The sequence below is a fragment of the Rattus norvegicus genome, chromosome 1 (assembly GCF_021556685.1).
Source record: "Rattus norvegicus strain SHRSP/BbbUtx chromosome 1, alternate assembly SHRSP_T2T, whole genome shotgun sequence".
NCBI classification, from domain to species: Eukaryota; Metazoa; Chordata; class Mammalia; order Rodentia; family Muridae; genus Rattus; species Rattus norvegicus.
In genome coordinates this window covers 8,243,124-8,265,506 of record NC_141534.1, presented here as the reverse complement: position 1 = coordinate 8,265,506, position 22,383 = coordinate 8,243,124, and the positions used below count along the sequence as shown (strand labels likewise).

The 22,383-nt window shown below is 43.2% G+C and overlaps 1 protein-coding gene across 13 annotated transcripts in view; it reads left to right on the top strand.

Annotated features, from left to right (window-relative positions):
- Utrn (utrophin) overlaps window positions 1–22,383 on the top strand; it is a 502,827-nt gene that overhangs the window by 120,993 nt on the left and 359,451 nt on the right. For 12 of the 13 annotated variants that reach the window (XM_087636075.1, XM_087636021.1, XM_087636135.1 and 9 more), the window contains 9 exon segments: window positions 5,802–5,894; window positions 6,766–6,843; window positions 7,187–7,279; window positions 9,938–10,110; window positions 12,470–12,585; window positions 13,568–13,728; window positions 18,232–18,435; window positions 20,267–20,448; window positions 21,503–21,653. In XM_087636075.1, the coding sequence (XP_087492201.1) occupies window positions 5,802–5,894; window positions 6,766–6,843; window positions 7,187–7,279; window positions 9,938–10,110; window positions 12,470–12,585; window positions 13,568–13,728; window positions 18,232–18,435; window positions 20,267–20,448; window positions 21,503–21,653 (1,251 nt within the window). 13 annotated transcript variants of the gene reach the window in all.

The window sequence follows — 22,383 nt, the reverse complement described above, 5'->3', positions numbered from 1 at the left end:
TTTTAATGAAAAAAAAATTAGGTTTTGTTTCATTTTGTGTGTGTATTTGTGTGTGTGTGTGTGTGTGTGTGTGTGTGTGTGTGTGTGCTCACATGACATGGTATACATGGAAATCAGAAGGACAATGTGTGGTATCACTTCTTCCCTTTGACCATATGGATCCTGGGGACAGAATTAGGGTTTTCAGTCTTGGCTGAACATGACATTAAACTATTAACTGGCCCCATATGACATTTTTCAAAATGACACGTTCATTTAATATGTGCACTTGCATTCTTGTCACAGAGTTCACAATTCCTTAAGAGACTCACTGTTGACTAACCCTGTATTTCATTTGAATGTGGCCCTGCCCTACTTGGTTATTACCTGTCATTCATTTATGATGCAGCATAGCTATAGACAGACAAGACTCATTTCCCTGGTGTAACGTTTTAGAAAATTACCAGCGCTGCACAGGCCAATTCAGATTTTCAACTTGTCTCAAGCAGGAAGCCCTGCCAGACAGTGAGTCTTGGTTCCTACATGGTCATGCTGTGCTGGCACGGAGCCTGGGGCACATGCTCACTCTCCATGTATGATAGGTGCCCATCAGACATGCTTCTCCTTATCTTGTCACCACAGGCATGACATCTGCTCCCGACAGCTGCCTCTACCTCTCCGCTTGCTTGGCAACAGTTGTTAGCATCTTTGCCCAGATGCTTTTCAATGAAGTTGCATCATGTCTAGGAAATAGCATTGATGTTGCAGTTCTCTTGTCAAAATGGTGGACCCAGGCCTGGTATTGAGTTTGTCCACAGACAGACTAGTGGAAAGGGGTGGGAGCAATTTAGTCAGTCCAGGACAACAGCACCTGCCGTCATGCTGCTGCTACTACTAGACTCTGAAAGAAAAAGTGAGATGCCAGAGAGATGGCTTGATGGTAGAGAACACTGGCTCCTCTTACAAGAGGACTACAGTTTGGTTCCCAGCTCAGAATCAATTCTGGGAGATCCATCGCCCTCTTATGGCCTCTGTGGCTCCTGCAACAAGAGACCCATCCACATAAAATAAAATAAAAATAATTAAAAAAGTAAAACAGGACACAAGTTTTATCTTTCCTCCAAGTTCGAGATTGCTTGTCTGTCCCATTTTGTGTTTATTGGGCAGCAATGAAAATGGCCTCTTACGAATGGAGGGGGTGACGTAAACTCAGGATTTTGCTAGGGCTAAGGCACAAAGGGGATAGTCACCAAATATTTGTGTGATTGGATTACTAAACTGTACTTTCTCTACCAAAGAAGTGCCTGCAAGTCAGTCTTTGCACAGATTTAAATGTGAGGTTGATGCTCAAGATGAATCAGTTCTTATTTTTATTAAAGAGATGACTTTTGACATTTCTAGACTTGTTCCCAGAGCTGATGTTTACAGCCCACAACACAAAAACACCAGAGATGCTTTACAGCGGGCTGCTGGGAAGTGGTGTCTTAATTTAGTACAGCGTGGTGATTTATTCTGTTGCCCTGGGAAGTTGATATGTACTATATCGCTACTAATTTATATCAATCTATACCGTCTATATTTTCACCTACCTGTCTATATCCCATCCCTGCAACTAAATACTTGCTCCCCTGTTTGCCACAGTTACGTGCCCTGGTAATATTTGTTGGTTCAAATGCTGAGAAGATGGGCTTGGAACTGGGTTTTGTAAGATGGGATCCTTGTTCTGTTTCTTCACTTGTAGACTGGGAATGTTGAAGCTCTTCACTTCAGAGCACTTAATAAAGAGAGAGTATGTATAAACCATGCGTCTAAGTCTATCCAGTTCTCAGAACTTACCTGTGCACACAGTGAATGCTGGCTATTACTGTGTTAGGACATTTCCACTGTGTGCTTCAGTATCGTCTTCAAGTTAAAGTCATTTCTATATTTTCAGAGGGTCACAGAGGAGCAACATTTTATTTTATAATTGGTGGAAAGTGCATGAAATTTGGATTTCAGTGTCCATGAAATTAGAACAAAGTTGTCTTCCAGTTGCCTTACTCCTTCTTGCCTGATTGATGACTGTTTTCACATTGCAACAGGGCTGAGCAGTGGTTTGCACAGAGACCACGCAGCCAACAAAGTCTTAAGTTTGTACCGACTTGTCCTTTACATAAGAAATGTTCTGCCCTCCTGTGTAGAGCAAGGACCCTGCTTACACACCAGATACTTTTGCTTTCCCTATTGGGTGGGGACATGTCCTCTTGGGTACTACTAGTCCTTTCTGTATTTATGTGGAACATTTGGAAGCTGCATTTGTCAGGAATGTTTAGTGTTTTCTAGTGACAGCCCGTGTGCATGTTGAGTGTACATACTTGTGCGTGTGTGTCTGTGTGTCTGTGTGCATGCACACATATGTTAATTTTCTTTTCTCATAGTGCTGGGGGTTGTATCCTACTAGGCAAACCTATCAGTGAACTGCATCTCTAGCTCTTGGCCTCCAGCACAGGCTCCTCCTGCTTAGCCTGTTTTTGGACTTTCTGTGTAGACCTCGAATTGTAATTCTCCTGACTCAGTCTCTTGAAGGCTGGGATGTATGCCACGGGCATGTGTTTCATGCATATATTTGTTTTTTTGTCCCCCAGCTCATTGCAGTCCATGTTTTATTGCTAAAAACATATAATACAGGTGTGTAGAGTTCTGACTCTCGTAGACAGATCCTTTTTCAAGGAGTCAAAGGTCTTTAAAACCCCCAAAGTCAGTGTGACTAAGAAGCTGCTTACAGAGTAGAGTGAGTTCTAGGCTAGCCAAGGTGCAGGGTGAGACCTTTTCCAAACAGCAAAACTGGAGACAAACCCAAAAACCTACTAAGAAAAGAACCTGCCTTTTGTAGTGCTTTGGCGTTGAGGGGTCTTGTTGACATTCTCCTGCGAGGCGGTGGGCTGGTGGACAGAACAGAGAGCAAGTGAAGAGCCATGTCTGTGCTTAAAGGACAGGGCTGTGAACTCATCTCAAGCAGAGTATTGTAACATTCTTCATTATCTTAATTATAGGGATGGGCGGAAACTAGCGTGTCGGTTCAAAGATTGATGGCTCGCTGACAGGATACTTGTCTGCCCTTGGAGGAGGGTGTTGGTAATGAGCAACTGGATCCGTGGGCCTAAGAGCTTGGCAGAGCCCAGAAGCTATTATTGATCGATTTATTGATTTACTGATTGATTGAGACAGTTCTTCTCTGTGTAGCCCTGGCTGTCCTGGAACTTGCTGGCTTCGAAATTAGAGATCCTCCTGCCACCCGAGTGTTAGTTAAGGGCATCACACGTAAGTTTTACAGCACAGATTTTAATAAGTTCCTTGTGAGAGTCTAGGCACCTTCTCTTATTCTCTCCAGGGGAGCCCCATCAACTTCCTTGTCTGCCATTCTGCAGGGATTTGGGGCTCCTCCTTAGAGAACTGACCGTCAGTGTACCAAACTTATGTCATTGCTGCTTATGGTGTGTGGGAACATCGGGGTATGTGGGGAAGGGCACACATTTAAGACATATTTCATATAGTTTGTCAACAGTGATGATCTGAGATTAGGAAACAGAAGAAGGAGACTGAGCTGTTGTTACTGTGTGCCTGTGTTTAAGGGAAAAGGGGCCTTTCTCACCCTTGCATGGGTATTTGACTTACAGGGACTGAATTGCATCTTCATGTTTTTTCCCAACAGAATATTCTAAAGAGAGCCTGTAATAGGCAACAAGTTTAAGAACAAATGGACTGCTTGAATGTGAGGGGAAATGATAACTTTTAGAAGTCTGAGTTAGCAGTGGAGCCTTTCTGGCATCTGTGTTATTTCTACACAGGCGTGCTCTCATTGCTGTGTAAATTGTTTTTGAATAGGAAAGGTTCCCACAGATCATCATTTCTGTGAATTTGGGACTAAGAGGATATTCTGTAAATCTCCTCGGATATTTAAATTTTATGTTTCTCTAAGAAAAGATTTATTGGGAGCTGGAGAGATGGCTCAGCGGTTAAGAGCACTGACTGCTCTTCCAGAGGTCCTGAGTTCAAGTCCCAGCAACCACATGATGGCTCACAACCATCTGTCATGGGATCCGATGTCCCCTTCTGGTGCGTTTCTGAAGACAGCTTCAGTGTACTCATATACATTAAATAAATAAAATAAATCTTTTTAAAAAAGAAAAGATTTATTTTATGTGTCTGAATGTTTTGCCTGCATGAATGTTTGTACACCTGTGTATGTGTATTCCTACTTCTTGAGTTCAGAAGAGGGAGTCGGGTCCCCTGGAACTTGAGTGGTAGATGGCTGTGAGTCACCATGCGGGTGCTGGGAATTGAACCTCTGCAAGAGCAACCAAGTGATGTCATTTGCTGAGCCGTCTCTCCAGCCTCAACAGTACTTTTTCTAATAGTAGAAAGCATGATGGTTTTGCTTGTGGTATAACTGATAATAGTAATTGATTAACCAGCTGAGTTTTTAATAAACAAGTACGTTTATAAAGATCAGGTAACATGCCCTAAGGCTTGTGGCTAGCCTACAGCACAATCTGTTTGTGTCAAAGGCCACTAACAGACATCCATGTTTATTTCTAATATGAAGAAATATTTGCACTGGCTTCACTTTATAATAAGCTTTTCCATATTATTTTGTTTGTCCTTTGGAAAGTGGATGTTAGTTGGCGGGGGCCCCTTGGATAATTTATCCCGTTCTATGGACTTTACCTGATATCTTTCTGTTTGCTGAATAAGACAGGAGGGAGAGTTGAGGTCTTTGGTAGCTGAACTGAACTATGGAAGGCAGATGTGGGGTTAGGAGGGGAGCCTTGAAGACAGGCAGCGAACAAGGGCTTGTGGACCCTTTGCTTGGTTGACAGTTCAGAAGTCTTCAGTGTGGAATAGTGCCTCTAGAATGTGGCTTCTGTGCCCTGCTAATCTGCTTGTTGCTGTAATTGGTAAGGATGATCTATGTGTCCCCAACAGAGTGGCAACACAAAGGGACAGCTTTGTTTCTGAGATAGGGCCCAAGTTTTTCCCCACATTTTCTGTGGCAGGTCACATGTTCCCTTCCTAGAGCCTATGAACTTTTAGAATGCATTCTAAGAATCCTTAACTGATTGCACACTAATAAAGAGTAAGGGCTCAGTAAGTGGGGGAAACAGGGATCCCTTCTTTTCTCATCTCAAATTTAAGGTCTTGCTTCATGTGTAAGGTGTGTTTTTTCAGGAGATCAGAGAAAAGGTAGCTCGTGATTATGTAATCTCTGGGATTGGCGGGAAGGACTTCCATCTCTGTGTGTTTCATAGGAAGAAGCAACAACCTCCACGCCTGTTAATTTACATCACTGGTTTATGATTTTTAGTACATTCTCGCGTCACATCATACTTTTTGGTATTTAAAATAGCTGGTGACTTAAGGGAGCTTAGGTAACTGAGTGAGTCTCATTAGATAGTTCTTGGTCAAACTGGGTTTGAAAATGGGGCTCCTGATTTTCTGAGCAGGGATTGCCTTGGGTCAGTGGACTGGGACTGAACACGGCCAAAAACAGTCCTTTAAGTGTTAAGAACACGTGTCATTTCTTTTTGTTGGCTTTTAATTTTTTAATTTCATTTATATATTTATTAGCATGCCCGTACACACTCACACTGATGGCATGGTACACCTGAGACAAATTGTGGAAATTCTTCTCTCTTTCCCACTGTGCGTACCTCGTGGATTAACTCGGGTCATCGTGGCCACCAATTAGTGCGTTTATGCCTTGAACCATCTCATCAGCCCTAATATGGAGCTTCTGATCCTGAAGTCACCTTTATTTTTCTTCTTCTTCTTCTTCGCTGCAGAGTGGGAAACCACCCATCAATGATATGTTCTCAGACCTCAAAGATGGGAGAAAGCTCTTGGATCTTCTAGAAGGCCTCACAGGAACATCATTGGTGAGAGGGCATATCTGATCATTTTCCTCAGATGGGTTTTTTTTTTTTTTTTTTTTTACCTCAGGCTGGTCACAACCTACCTGCTGTGACTGAGGATGACCCTGAACTTCTGATCCTTCCCCCTCTCCTCTTAAGTACCAAGATCGTGTGGGCGCCACCATACTATGTTTCGGCAGTGCCGAGTTTGGAACACAGGGCTCCATGATAGGCAAACACTCTATTACTTGAGCCACATCTCTAGCCTGTAAGAGAGGCCGACCATTTTTGAGAATGAGGCTAATTGAGAACCTCTGGTCCTTGTTGAGATCGGAAGACTCCATTATCGGCTTTGAGTTGTGAAGCCTGAGTTTTGCGCCCTCCCGTCTGCCTTCCTGGCAGAGGCTGAGCGTCTTCAGGGGAAAGCTGATGCCTCTCACGAGATTCCCTGGTCCATGTCTCTGTTGTTCCTACCTGGGCAGGAGAGAGCAGGCACAACTTCTCTGCCGTTTTACTGCCTCTAGAGACGTTTAAACAGAAGAAGCTTTGTCTGACAGAACTGATTCTCAAATGTGTCTGCCCGTTAAGAGTAACTCGAGCAATTTTGAAAACGCCAAATCCCCATCGCATCTTAAGTCCTTTAAGTCACTATCTCATGTAGAGACAGGAAACGCCATGCCCGATTGAATGGATGGGTTGAATGCCTGTCGATGTATGATTTTAGCAGGCGTGTTTGTAAGTGAGCTAGTGTTTCAAACATGAGTTTGCATCCTGTGGTGCCCAGGCTGAAGGCATGGATGCTGCCTGCTATTACTTCCATTTCTGTGTCAACGTTTGTCAGCACAAACGTTGGGGGATCTTACTTGCTTTTTTTGTTTTTCGTTTTGTTTTCCAGCCAAAGGAACGTGGTTCCACAAGGGTGCATGCCTTAAATAATGTCAACCGGGTGCTGCAGGTTTTACATCAGAACAATGTAAGTGACATTTAAGGTTCTCTGCTGCTGTGGGTGCTGTTTACTGTGAAGCCTGCTGGTTGCTGCGTACATAGAAATCGGCTGATGCTTGGGAAGTGTTTCCTCGTGGTGGGAGTTTTGATCTTGTCCTGTGAGTGACGGGCAAGTCACGTGCCTTTCCTGACGCTCTCATCGACATGCAGTACAAATAATACATTTTCGAGTTTCGCATTGATCCAATTCCTAAAAATGAAAGTTTCATCCTCATTCATGTTGCCGTACAAGTGGGGTTAATCAAGACGTCTGGAGTTCCGTGGAGACACCGTCCCGAGAGTTTATTTGTTTTGCTGTTTTGTCCTGACAGGTGGAGCTGGTGAATATCGGAGGCACTGACATTGTGGATGGAAATCCCAAGCTGACGCTGGGTTTGCTGTGGAGTATTATTCTGCACTGGCAGGTGGGGACATCCCCGGTCACCTTGCAACGGACCTTGCCTTGTTTCCATTCATTTCCCAGAGCTGTCAGATCAGATTTCCACAAAGTGCTTGGCGGGGACCGGAGGTGTTCATGGCCTCAAAATGCTCACGTCTGCAAGTCCAAGATCCAAGCCCAGCGTGGCTGATTCTTCTCAGCAGCTCCTGGTCTCTCTCTTAACTGCCAGTTTGTGTAAAATGGCGGGGGTTGGGGGAGATGACTTATGGAAGCTTAGTCTTCATGACACCCTCTGTCAGTGTCCAGACGTCCGTTCGGTACGGATGTCCGTCATACTGTGTTTGAAGACCACCCTCCTAGTGTGGCTGCACCTTAAATAGTTCCATGTGCAGTGGTCTACTTCACACAGGGCCCTCCTCTAGGTTCTGGTGATATGGCTTTATGTCTGTAAGTCTCCAGAGGACACAGTCTAATTTATTAGGGACTCCCCAATGGACGCTGTTGGCAGACTGATGTACATTTTTGGCAGAGGAGAAAAAAAGGTGTTTCATATTTCAATGAGAAGATTGCTTTACTTTCAGACTTACAGGAGGTTGTGGGAATAGCCTAAGGGATTTCCAAATGCCTTTCTTTCAGATTCCCCAAATGTTAGCAGTTTCCTTAGGTTGCCCTGGCGTTCTCTCTGTCTGAATACTTCGGATACCCTTTCCTTTGCAAATCTCCAAAAATATTTGCCAAGCTCTTGTCTAAAAAACATGGACTTAAAAAAAAAATAAAAACAATGAACTCTGCTGTATGACCACAATACCATCAACATTACAAACATAAAATGTGCAATATTACCATTTGTTACTGTATTATCACAATTATTTAATGCCAAAATGATATGTAGTTGTTTAAGTCAGGAAGATGATTTTGAGACAGTGCGGTCATCTGTATGTCTCTGGAGATTTGGCTAACCACGTCAGTCATAGACCACCGGGAGTGTAGCTCAGTGGTGCAAAGGTCCTAGGCTCAGCCTCCAGTAGCAGTGGGGTGGTGGGAGTGGGGCAGGATGATAAACCAGGAAAACAGTAGTTCCAGATCACGAGTGATGCTCATTGGCTTTCTGTCTGGTCTCTCTTTAACCTGGAAAATGTTCTGAGCCTTTCTTTGCATAGTGGTGATGTTTTTGAAGAAGGCTGAACTATTTACTTTATAAAATGCCTCTGGGATTTCCCTTTCCTCTAGCAGGTTGGATCCAGGTTGTTCATTTTGTAGAGTTGTTTTGTGGTGTTGAATTTTCTGTCACTGTGTCAGGGGCATGTGCTGCCAGCTAGCTCTCTCTCTGGCCACGTTCACTTAGGTAAGAGTGGTACTTCCAAAGTTGTTCCCCATTGTAAAGTGACTGCCCCTTGTTATTAAATATATCTTGTTGGGATGTACTTAATGATGGTATAAATGTTTAGTTAGTTGTCCGACATGAACCATTAGTTTTAGCAGCCATTCATTAGTATCTGAACCATTAAGATCCTTGGCAAATGAGTTTCTGATGTCATTGTTCCTTCTACATTTATTAGCTATCTCTGTTTATAACAAAGAACCTATTTTTTTTTTTTCCGGAGCTGGGGGCCTTGTGCTTGCTAGGCAAGCGCTCTACCACTGAGCTAAATCCCCAACCCCCAAAGAACCTATTTTGATCAGTGTGTTATCCATCCATCCACCCATCCACCCATCCACCCACCCACCCACCCACTCACCCACCCACCCACCCATCCATCCATCCACCCACCCATTCATCAACCCATCAATCCATTCATCCATCCATCCATCCATCCACACACCCACCCATCCATCAATCCATCCATCCACCCATCTATCTTGTTCATCTATGTATTATGGGCTTTTATATAGGTTTATTAACTTTTGCTAATATTTCCCATCTTGATACGGCAATTGTCTTAGATTTGATTCCTTCTGATCCCTCAATTTGGCTAATGGTCCTTTTGAGATATCTATCGTTCTTTGAGGGCTTTCACCTGCGAATGTGTACATATTCCTTTAGGATGCCAACAAAATGTCAGTTCTTGGGCATGATTATTGCTAGCAGGAAAATTACTTAACTCTTTGATTTTGTAGCCAGCCAAACATGGTTATGTTCACATTCTTATAGAAAATAAAATTTGTATTTAGTTTGTTTGCAAAATTCCTTGCAAATACAAGTTATTGAAATGTATGTAACTTTTTCCTTTTTTTAAAAAAAGATTTATTTATTTATTACATATAAGTACACTGTTGCTGTCCTCAGACACACCAGAAGAGGGCATCAAATCTTATTACAGATGGTTGTGAGCCACCCTAAGGTTGCTGGGAATAAAAAACAGGACCTCCAGAAGAGCAGTCAGTGCTCTTAACCACTGAGCCATCTCTCCAGCCCCGAAATGTAACTTTTTCATAGCAATGGAAGGAATGTTCACTGTTATTAAAGAGTAAAATTATTGTTTAGGATGGAGAACTGAGGTGATATTTAGAAAAATCTTACTTCCCTAAAAATCACTTATCTTTCCATCATTTAAAGTAGAACTTAGAAATAGAATAAGTGCCAATCAACTTACTCCATGTTTGGTTGGCCTACTATTTCCTATACAAGATCTTCGCCGAAGTACACGTTGCATTGTAAGCGGGCGTGCGTCTCTCTGTACAGGTGAAGGATGTCATGAAAGATATCATGTCAGACCTGCAGCAGACGAACAGCGAGAAGATCCTGCTGAGCTGGGTACGGCAGACCACCAGGCCCTACAGCCAAGTCAACGTCCTCAACTTCACCACCAGCTGGACAGATGGACTCGCATTCAACGCCGTGCTCCACCGGCACAAGTGAGATGACTTCCGGTCTGCAAATCTGTACCTCCTCTGTGATCTTTTTCTGCTTCTTTTCCCCATAGTCCGTTCTGCTACCTCTGCTGCCCATATTGCTCACGTCGTAAAGTATCAAGGGAAGCAATAACATAACAGGTCAACCACTGGGTATCTCCTTAGGACTTCAGGGCTGCATTGCGAAGCCAGTGTTTTCTCCTACACATTTGTAAACTAAGACATGTAAGATAATTGACATAGTTCGCTCCCACTTACCCAACTTCGAACCAGCAAGACACACAAAGACTTGTGTGTAGCTTTTCTTCTGATAGAACGGCAACTCTGTTTATTGTGTTACCCACGTTTACGAAGAGCTATACAACTTTCTTATGAAATCTCATAAATGAGATTCTAACTTGTATGTAGGAATTTAAATACAAAAATCTCCATTATACCCCAGAAGAATAAACAGCCTGAAATAACTTTCTAGTAAGAAGTCAAGGCTATGTATGAATGCAAAGCTATAAAGTGTAGTAGGATAATTATAGTTGCATGTGAAAGTGCCAACATCGGCCTGGGCTCGATGTACGTGAATGGTCTCTTAGATCTTTCATCCTGGGAGTGTTAAGAGCTGAGGAAGAGCTCTTCTGTATAGATCAGCCAGATAACCAGTTGACCTGATATTGCAAATGAATATCAGGTGTGGGGTGTGGGAGTTGATTTACCTTGTAAATATGTTTCTTGCCGCACCACACTCCCAAGTCAGTTCTGCGTGCCTCAAAGATTAAGTGCCAAAGACAGGCGAATGGATTATGTTTCATTGCTGTTATAAATTATTAATTTTCTCATTTAATCCCCTGAATGCTCTTGCCTGCTATGTACAAAGGAAGCATACATTTCTATACTTACTCTTTACATCTTGCTAAGTTTGTCTCTGTACAATATAGGTTTGGGTTTTTTTATTTCTTACTTTAATCTATTTTTTTTTAAATCTTTGCTGACAGATTGTTAGGTGGGGAAGTACCCATGGCTGAGTTTAGGATATCCCTAAAATATGATATCCTTTCCCTCTGCCCCTCCTTTTCTGTTTTTTATTGGATCCCATTCTTCATGTAGTATCGTTTTAAATTAATGACACTGAGGAGGATGTTTCGCACTTGATACCAAAACAATGCTTTTAATATTTTTACATGGGATTGATGTGTACTGTAGATTAAATTTTTGATATTTTGAACTTGTTGTGGGGTTAAAGACTCTTTCCCTCCCGTCTTCTCTCACTCTTTTTTCTATCATCTTGAGGATCCTGCCCTGTACGGTTAAGAAACTGTCGAATGTCCCCATTACCTTTTGCATTCATTAGCTCTTTGATTCAACAAATATGTGTAAAGTGGCTTCTTGGGCTAGACACAAGGATAAGAGCAGGAATAAAAGAGACATCTCAGTTCCTTCTAACTGGAGACAGACATTTATTAAAAAAATATAAATTATAGCTGGGCATGGTGGTGCACATATGATCTCAGAACTTGGGATGTAGGAAAATCAGGGGTTCTGGGTCATCCTCACCTATGTATGCAACTATGTTGGGGCAAGCATGGCCTACGTGTCATATGACTATCTCATAAACTGTGTGTATGGGGATATGAAGATTTAAATTGAATAGCATATAGAAATGGTGGGCATACTAAAGAAAATTCAGATAGATGAGAGGGAAGAGGCATCTGCCATGGGGGAGGCTGGTGGCTGTGGTGGCTAAGGGACAGAGGAAGAGGTAGAAAGGGGAACAGATACAAGAGTGGATACTGGAGACTAACTCTTAGATCTGTCAAGCCAGTGATTGCTGTCCACGAAGTGAGACTGGAAAAAAGACAAGTCGTAAACGAAACAATAGTTCTCATGGAGGAAGATGGGCAGAAGGGAACCGGTCTCCTGTGCACCTCTGTTTTTAGGATAACTGAAGTCCAGTTTCAGCTGGAATGTCTGTGTACGAACATCTTAGACTCCTCAGGCATCAAGTCAAGGTCTCCCTCTGCAGCCCAAACTGCCTGAAACTTGTTATGTAGATGAGGCCAGCCTCTAATTTGTGACTTTCTTGTCTTGGCATCCTGAGCACTGTAATGTCAGGTGTGCACCTTTGTCCTAATTGTGGCATTTGGTCCATTAGAATAATTAAATTCATGAAACTATAAAATCATAAAATCCATCAAATTTTAGAATGTAGTCCATTAAAATCATTGACTGTGGTAATTCATATATTTAGGTTCATTTTTACCACTTGGTAAATTACTAATCACTAATTAAAAAGCAATAAAAAAATTGAAATGTAATGAGCCATGACGCTATCTACCTTGTTTCCATTATATCTTTCTGTCACTGATTTCAGACCAGATCTCTTCAGCTGGGACAGAGTGGTCAAAATGTCCCCAACTGAGAGACTTGAACATGCTTTTAGCAAGGCCCATACTTATTTGGGGATTGAAAAACTTCTGGATCCTGAAGGTAAGGCTGAGAACTTGACCTGCTTATAATTTTGTTACATAGAAACCTGTTGAACTTGATTCTGCTTTCTAATTTTGAACTTTGACAAGTGATGTTTTCCTCTTTTAGAATACAGTATGACTATAAAGGGGTCCTAGATTTTAAATATTAGTCACAATTACGTCTTTTTGTTTACTTTCTTACTTTTCTGTATGTCGTACGTGTGGATGTTGTGAAGGAGTGGAGTGTGTGTGTGCACGTATGTGAGCGCATGTGTGGGTCAGAGGAGGGGGTCCAGTGTCTTCGCCATTTCCCACCTTGTCTTTTAAGGCATGGGCTGTGTCAGCTAGGCTAGCTAGCAGTGAACCTCTAGGATCCATCTTCCACCCCATAAACCATTTTATTACAGATAAGTCACTTGTCCCATTCGTATTTAATGTTCAGGGTCCTTTAGGCAGCAGGTTAATGATTTCATTGGTTATAGTTAATTTGTATCAAGAAGGATTGAAAAAGCCTAGGACTACCCACTTGCTAGAGAAACAATTCAGTGTTGGTTTGGTGTATTAAAATGCATGCAGGTGTGAGTATTTGCATGTCGTGTGAAGAAGGCTTTAGTTGCAACTATAGGCTTGAATTCTGCTCACTCTGTTGTGTGAATGAAGCCTGGTTTATTTTAGTTTGTTTTTGAAGGCAGGGTCTTCTTTAGTATGTAGTTCAGGCAGTCTTCAAACTCATGAATCTCCTGCCTCAGCCTCTCAAGAGCTGAGATTGCAGGTACCCTTCATCACGCTCAGCCTGTGGAAGACTTAAGACCTAGAGGCTTGAATAAGTCTTCGCCTCTGTCTCATATTTTGCGATCTGCAGTAGCAATTTCCCGAGACACAGTCTTCCAGACATCACCAATGAGGCATTGTTTCTGGGAACGAGAACAGCCACTTTTTACCTAGTATCGAGTCGCTCACACATTTCTGAGTCATCTTTTTTTTTTTCCTTCTACTTTTAGATGTTGCCGTGCAGCTCCCTGACAAGAAATCCATAATTATGTATTTAACGTCTCTGTTTGAGGTGCTTCCTCAGCAAGTCACTATAGACGCCATTCGAGAGGTGGAGACGCTCCCCAGGAAGTACAAGAAAGAATGTGAAGGGGAAGAAATTAATATCCAGGTGCTGGCCCATTTTTCTTGAAACTTTTGCCATGCCCGTTTGGTTTCTCATAGGTACTTGGTCAAACTTACGCAGTGTGTTTTCCCGAACATACGTGTGTTTTTTTCTGAGTTGTTCATTCTCTTCAGTTAGCGTGCTGTCCCATGTGTGTGCCACTCAGGCAAATTTATGACACAGGGAAGTGTCTTGTTTTTCAAGGTGAGTAGCGTCTGGGGCTGTTGAATGTGGGGCTGCATGGCACACTTTTTAAAAGCTACACTTTGTGGTCAACTGGATGCCGAGGGTTGGATTTTATTCATGGTGATTGAGAGGCCAAGGCATTGACCTGGTGTAGGAAATGTTTTCTCTCATGTTGTCCTGGGTTATTTTTGTTAAGTAGTAATTTTCTTTCCATTTGGGGTCCATTCATAAAGAACTCTCCTTCCCCCCATTATTGTCTCATCAGAATTCTCAAAATACAAGCCTTTCTTTCCCTTTTCCTCGGGAGAGGCACTGTACCATAAATCATTCATCAGATTTTTCCAGAAATGGGCTAGCAGATGTTTTCACCAGCGAATAAATGAGATTTTCCTAAGGAGATATGAATAATGAAATTTTTTCTTTCTTTATTAGCCTGCCTTGACTCAACCCATATTTCGTCTTTGTGTGTGTGTGTTTTTTTTTTTTTTTTTGCGTGAAATCCCAGTCTTTTTCATTCATAAAAGGAAGACGACCGCCTGCTCAGATTTTCAAAGTCACACATTTTAGAAACTTAGGTCCAGAGGCGCTAGAGAGATGGCTTAGTCAGGAAAGTGTTTGATGTCTGAGCCTAAGGATCTGAGTGGTCTCCCTGTAATCCTAATGCTGGGAGGCAGGGATGGGTGGGTTAGCGAAGCTCGTTGGTCAGTCAGCATAGCTTGCATAGCCAGCATAGCTTGGTCAGTGAGTTCCAGGTTTAGTGAGAGACACCGTCTCAATGAAATGAGGTGGTGAGCGATTGGAGAATACACTTGGTATCAATCTCTGCCTACCACATTGTGTGTGAACACACACATTTACACACCACATAGGTATACACACACATACAAGGAAACAGATTTCAAATTTGTAAGAAGTGTATTTTGGAGGAACGTGTGCCCTGGAACTAAATCTCATCCTCTGGTACTTGGATGGGGTCACTGTGGCTAATATTACCTCCTTGGTAAAGAGAACACAACAAACACTCACCCAGTTAAGCCCATTTCTCTGTCGTTAGTATAGACCCTCCAGGTTTGTTTTGACATTCTCGCTCAGCAATCTTTTAAAAGTTATTCGATTCTTGAACACGTCGTCTTTCTTTCTTACTTCTATGAGAGTTATAGAATTTACTTGTTCTTTTAGATTTTGGGTAGCATGTAATAATCATTTTGTTTTTGTCCATTTCCAAAAAAAATATTTCTTAGAAGACGAAGAAGAAAAAAAAACTTTATTAAAAAGGAAAAGGGGAGAGAAGGGATCTGATTGTGAATCCTGGTTTCTTTTGAGTTTTGATCGTCAAAGAATGCAGAAGGAAAGCCCATAACCACTACAAGTTGTTCACATTGGCCTCTGAACATGGTTTGCTTTAATGATGCCCCTTCCTGGGTGACTCAGATGGTGGTCTAGGCTTTCCTCTTGTGTTTAGAGTCATCTCTTCATTGGACTGATTTATTTTTGTTAAAGAGGTAAGATATTTCAATTCTTCGTCTTACGGCTATCCTCTCAAAAAGGAAGGGCCGTCCAGATGGTTCAGTTGGTAAAAGTGATCGATGCTTTAGGTTAGATCCCTAGAACTCATATAAAGGTAGAAGGAGACAGTGAGCTGTGTAATTGTCCACTAGCCTCCATATGTAGGCACACACCCCTACAGTACCAGAGTAAATCAGAGGAAGAAAGAAGTGGATTTTGTTCATTTATTTTATTGGAATTCAGATAAAACAACCACTTCTGTTTAGGATGCAAGGCGACATGGTAAGGATTTCAGAAACCATTTTCTGTTTGCCTACAACTAAGTCGTTTAATGCTCACTTCGTTGATTGGATGCTTTTATTGGTAGCTTAGAAGTTAAGTTACATTAATTGAGGGAGTCAAATGTGGTCAAGTCTTGATTGTCTCCTCGTTGGCTGGTCTTGCTGTCCACTGTTCTCTGAGGAATGCTGGCGTCCAGCCAGCCTCCTCTCTGCCTCCCCTTTCTTCCAACATATGCCAAGTAGCATTGGAAGGTCAGTAGGTAATCCCCGTATCACATCTCCCTTTAAAAACATGCCAGTTGAAAATCTCCCGAGTATTTACATGTAGAGGCTGCTCTCCCCGCTCCCGGATGGATGCTGGTGCCTACACAGATGACCTTTGACTGATGACTAACATTCCTGGCTTTACGTGTTCTCACCTTTGTCTGCACCTTTGCTTAAATCCCCTCTGAGTTACCTTAGCACTGTGATTTTAGGCTTTTAGGTTGAGAATGTAGCTTATTTTCCTTCCTAGGCCTTGGCATCATTTGTGTCTTAATTAGCTAGTGTTTTTACTTATGATGACTTTTTTTTTTTAACTCCATAACTCAGTTGAAAACATTCCTTTGATCTCTCCTATAAAATACTTTCTAGGCTCTAACCCCCAAGTTTTCATGTTAATACTTATGCTATAGTTTGCAGATGGAGTGGGCTTTTCTTCTTTCCTGATTCTTATGTATGTTGAATTCCATCTATGAAGTATCTTCTACCTATATGGTCTCTGATCAAACCTCCACTCTTTCACTTAAACGGAACCTTCGAGGGAAAGCCTTTTCTCATTAACTGATTAAGATCCGTCTTCATGTGCCCACACTGTCTTTCTTGCTCTCTCAGTATTTTTGAGAACTATGTCAAGAATTTTAAATGTGACTTAAGAACATTGAAAAGACAGTGAAGGATTTCAGGCAGGGCGTCCAGTGGGTGTGAACACATGAGAGAGATCATTCTCTCTGCTGTCTGAGAAATGGATTGGGAGATAGGACTGTGGGTGCCAAGAGTTAGCAAGCCATTGTCGTCCAGAGGAGAAACAGGGGTGGATGTAGAAGTGGAAAGTTCTGGATGGATTTGAGTTGAACTTTGAAGGTAGGACTAACTTGCAGATTAAACATGGGAGAGGAAAGAAAGAGGGGTGTACCCCAGTCTATCACCCAGGTTGCTGGCTGGGGTACTTGGGTATGTGGAATCTGGCGGGTGGTAAGTTTTGGGGTAAAACAAAGGAGTGTTTAAATGTGGATATGGTTTGCTATATCGTAAAGATACTGGAGGTGTTATTGCTGCTGGAAATTAGAAGAGAGTTTTACTAGAAATAAAATATCTATAGGATCTAGATTATTATTTTTAAAAAGTCCAATAGAAATAGATGATATCACTTAGTCAAAGTGTATCAAGAGAAGGGAAAAAGAAGCTCTGGAAGTTTATTGCTTGAAGATGGGCAAGGCCACCGAACTGGGAAGGCAACCATTGTGTTCTGTTCCTGGGGTGGGGAGCTTGGGAAGTCAGGACTGGTCAGCTCCAGGCAAAGCCACTGAGAAGCTTATGGAAGAAGTGAAGAACACGTGATGGCTGGCTCCTCTTGTTTCCAGCTGGTGTGTGGCATAGCTGTTATCAGAAACATTTTAATTGATTGGCTAATTGTATGGTTACCTGAAAAATAAGTCTAAGGAAATGGCTTTGCCGCCTTTTCAGTCATTTTGCGGGTAAATGTTGAGACAGAGTTGTAGCAGAATGTCAAGACTTTAGTGGTAACATGTGTGAGCTTTCACCGTTCTTCTCGTCTATGTGCACGTGGTACATTTTACACAAGTCTTCAAGTTTTGCTTTGACTGGAAACAAAGCAACAGTGGAGTCAGTAGGCTTGATTATAAGATCATTAAGTTCATAGAGAGGAGCTAATAATTTAGAAGAAGATTGGCAGACATTTTATTTTACAACCCCTAGCCCCGAGACCACATCCCCCAAACAGAACAGCACATGTTGCCTCAAAAAAATGAAACACAGAATCCCATCTGTTCCACAGGTTGTGTGTGGCCACTGTTTAACATGCGGTACTAAAAATGCAGGGTCCTGGAAGAATTTTAACGGGGGTCACAGCAGAATGTCACGCTCTCCTTTTCTGTAAAGTGCAACCATTGTTCAAAGGCCAGCATGTTTCCTGTCCTCCATCAAAATTCTGTTTCATGAAGTAAAAAACTGGCATTTGGAGCTTTATTTTTGTCCAGTGACTCATGTAGGGTATTTTTCTCTCCCTGACTCCTCAAATGTGGAACTTGTGTGTGTGTGTGTGTGTGTGTGTGTGTGTGTGTGTGTGTGTGTGTGTGTGCTCTATTTTGTATTTTGCAGGCTGTTAGTGCCCTTTGATTAATTCATGGCTTTATTCACTCAGCTCCTGAGAACTGGGTTGTCTCCTGAGATCCTGGTCCCTGCCTTGGTTTCCCCAGACATTGTGTTCTTGGTGAGCACCTGTGTCTTCATGATTGCTGTGCATTTGTTTCCACAGAGTGCAGTGCTGACAGAGGAAGGCCAGAGTCCCCGAGCTGAGACGCCCAGCACAGTCACCGAGGTTGACATGGATTTGGACAGCTACCAGATAGCACTAGAGGAAGTACTGACATGGCTGCTGTCTGCGGAGGACACGTTCCAGGAGCAAGATGACATTTCTGATGATGTCGAGGACGTCAAAGAGCAGTTTGCTACCCATGAAGTAAATATCTGTAGCCGAGAGCCGTATCTTTCCAGGGCGTGGCCTGATTTAGGGGTGGGGATAGGTTGGGGTGACTTCACCGTCAGCTTAGGATCTACCAAGTTCTGCTCCATAGCAAAGGTCATGATGTTGTGCTGGAGTTATTTAAAGGGGCTTTGTTAGAAAGCTGGAGTGATCAACAGTTCAGGGGAATTGGATTTCAGACACAAGCTTGTGACGGCTTGAGTGTTTTTTTGGAACTGATGATCAGGTCAGTGTGGAACGTTATTCCTTTTTGAAGTATTGAGCCGCAGTTGAAAGTCAACATAGCCAACTGGCATCCTGAATTGTTAGGTTTCTCATGCCTCCCTAAAGGCCATTGTTTTTATTTGTTGTCTGATTAAGCCAGTGGGGTGTGTGTGTGTGTGTGTGTTTTTCTGTGTATGTGTGTGTGTGTATGTGTGTCTGTGTGTGTGTCTGTGTGTGTCTGTGTCTGTGTGTCTCTGTGTGTGTGTGAATGTGTGTGTGTCTGTGTGTGTGTGTGAATGTGTGCATGTGTGTGTCTGTGTGTGTGTCTGTGTGTGTGTGAATGTGTCTGTGTGTGTGTCTGTGTGTGTGAATGTGTGTGTGTGAATGTGTATATGTGTGTGTGTGAATGTCTGTGTGTGTGAATGTGTGTGTGTGAATGTGTATGTGTGTATATGTGTGTGTCTGTGTGTGTGTGTCTCTGTGGGTGTGTGAATGTGTGCATGTGTGTATGCGTGTGTGTCTGTGTGTATGTCTCTGTGTGTGTGTGAATGTGTGCATGTGTGTGTATGTCTGTGTGTCTGTGTCTGTGTGTGTCTGTGTATGTGTCTGTGTGTGTATATGTGTGTATGTGCGTGTCTGTGTATGTGTCTCTGCGTGTGTGTGTGTGTCTCTGTGTGTGTGTCTCTGTGTGTGTTGTATGTGTGTGTGTGTGTATGTGAGTGAGTGAATGTATGTTGGTGTGATGTTACCTGGGATTGAAAAGAATCAAAATGCCAATATTCTAAAGCAGTTCATCTTTTTATTTACTATTTTCATATGTACTCCTGATTCCACCTTTATGATACATTAACAACACAATCATCATTTACTTAAGATAAATAGCTGATAAATGTGCTCTCAATGCCCAAAGTCAGTCCCTGCAACTCACTTTGTGGAATGACAGATCCACCTCTTATGAGCTGCCCTGTGGTTCCCCATATGTGTTGCAATGCCAAGCATGGTGTGTGCACATGCGCGTGCACGCACACACACACATACACACACACAAACACACACACATACACATACACACACAAACACACACACACATACACACACATACACACACACAAACACACACACATACACATACACACACAAACACACACACATACACACACATTCACATGTGAGTGGGAGTGTACACACACATGCACACACACACAAACACACACACACACACATTGAGTCACACACCGAGACACACACACTCACAGCCACACACACACAGAAACACACAGCCACACACACACTCACTTACACACACACCACACACACACATGCACACGCACACATTCACATGTGAGCACAAACGATTTTAAAACATTTAAAATCAAATATCATCTTTGACGTTGTTTTCTTTGATCTAGCTTTCTTCTGAGTTACAGTTAATGCTGACTTCCCACTTCAGAGCTTAATACCTTTCGTGGAAGTCTCCTCCATCTTCACATCCTACAGGTTCCTTTCTCTGTGGCGTTGATGTTGAGGTTAGGCACCTAGTGGTTTGTCTCTTATGTTTTTTTGCAACAAGTGACTCACCGACTCCCACAATGTCCTTTGCTAGACATTTATGATGGAGCTGAGTGCGCACCAGAGCAGCGTGGGGAGTGTCCTGCAGGCTGGCAACCAACTGATGACACAAGGCACTCTGTCGGATGAGGAGGAGTTTGAGATTCAGGAGCAGATGACCTTGCTGAACGCCAGATGGGAGGCGCTCCGGGTAGAGAGCATGGAGAGACAGTCCCGGTGAGTGCAGCCCACGTGTCAAGAGCCTGACTCCCAGACCACACTGCACAGTTAAGCTCTGTGACAGGCCGGTGGGGCTGGGAATGAGCTAGGTAGAGGGCAAGCCTTCCACTGTTCTAACACCATTCTGGGAGCCTCATCTCTGTCAAGACAGTAGGAGAAGGTTGGAATGTGGAGGGTGGTGAGGGGAGATTATGTTTTTTCACAGGTGATATTGTTGCAGTGATAAAATACTCTGACCAAAAAAAAAAAAAAAAAAGCAACTTATAGGAGAAAGGGTTTATTTTAGCTAACAATTCCAGGTTTCTGTCTCCTTTTGGGGACCTCATAGATGTGGGAGCTTGAAGTCAGAAGGCACTTCACTGTCACAATCCGGAGCAGAGAAGAATGACTGTACCCGGGCCTAGTGCTCAACTAGCTTTCTTCACTTTTATACAGTCCAGGGCCCCAACCAGGGAATGGTGCTGCTTGATATCAGACCAGCCTTCCTCTATCACTTAGTCTGTTCAGTCCAGTTCCCCACAGACATGGCCACAGGCCAGCTTCTGTAGACAGCCCCCCTCGAGGTGAGTGTAGCTTGCCCTGAGTTGACAGTTTCAACTTTCCATCACAACAGATAAACCTGTTTCTTTGCTGTAGCATTAAACCCGGCAAGGCGTGGATGGGAGATGACACAGACCTACTGTTCAGTGGTCTGTAACAGTTTAAAAAGCAGTCTGACGCCACGGTCCGTTTCACTTTCCACATTGTGATTTGCATTCCAGTGCCATTTCCACCAATTTAATAAGCAGGAATTCCTGAGTGTAGAAACAATGATTCTGTTTTGGATACAGGGAGCTGTTATTTATATTCTCGGACTGCATTTAATGAACTCCAGTTAGGAATCCAACCGGAGCTCTCCCCCTTATTTTCTACATTGACGGACTCTCTGCTCCTTGGATGGTTGGGGTAGACAAGGCTGTGTCTTCCTGCCCCCCATTTGCCTGGTGCCAGGAGTGGGTGCCCCTGCCAGGGAACAAGCTGGAGGGGAATGACTTTCTGTCCCCCTGGCCAGGTTGCATGATGCCCTGATGGAACTGCAGAAGAAACAGCTGCAGCAGCTCTCAGGCTGGCTGACCCTCACAGAGGAGCGCATTCAGAAGATGGAAAGCCTCCCAGTGGGTGACGACCTACCCTCCCTGCAAAACCTGCTTGAAGAACATAAAGTAAATTGGCTCCTTGCTCCCTTCCTACTTCCTTGTATAAAAAGGCAGCACCGACCTGGGGCCAGGTGGCTTCCCTCAGTGTGGAGCTGGGCTGCTTCTTCTGGGTTGCCTTTTATCCAGGAGCTTTTGAGGTGGTGTTTGTTCGAAGGCGACATTTCTGAAAGGGACAGCTTTGCACACGTGCCCAAGTTCTCTCTTCTGAAAGTGCGTGACTTCGGTCACATTCGGCAAGGGTGGTGTTTGGACCTGAAAGTGCTTGAGAGACTGAGCACATGGGCGTGCTCCATGACCGTCTATGGGTGCGTGTGTGTGTGTGTGTGTGTGTGTGTGTGTGTGTGTGTGTGTGAGGCTGAACTGCATGAAGCACCTTGGTTATGAGTGAGAGGTGGTGGTGTTGGTAAAGGGACAGAAAGCGTGGTTCAGGATTGGGGCTGGAGGTCATGTAATGCACAGCGTGGGTGGAGAGACAAACTGGATTAGGATGTATACCTAATCCTGTGAGGAAGCCTGTTCCCTGTTTTCAGAAGAACATACATAGGGTGCTGGGTAAGGAGTTAACATATGGTGGAGAACGTAATTTGGTTCCAAGAGGAGTGGTTCAGTTTGCAAAGTAGAAGAAAGGAAAGGTAGAGTTTTGTTGATCAGTGAAGCAGCTAGATAGCGGATGACTGAAGCATTAGGGTTACATTAAACACTACCCAAGAGGCATTTCACCACACTATTGCTACTG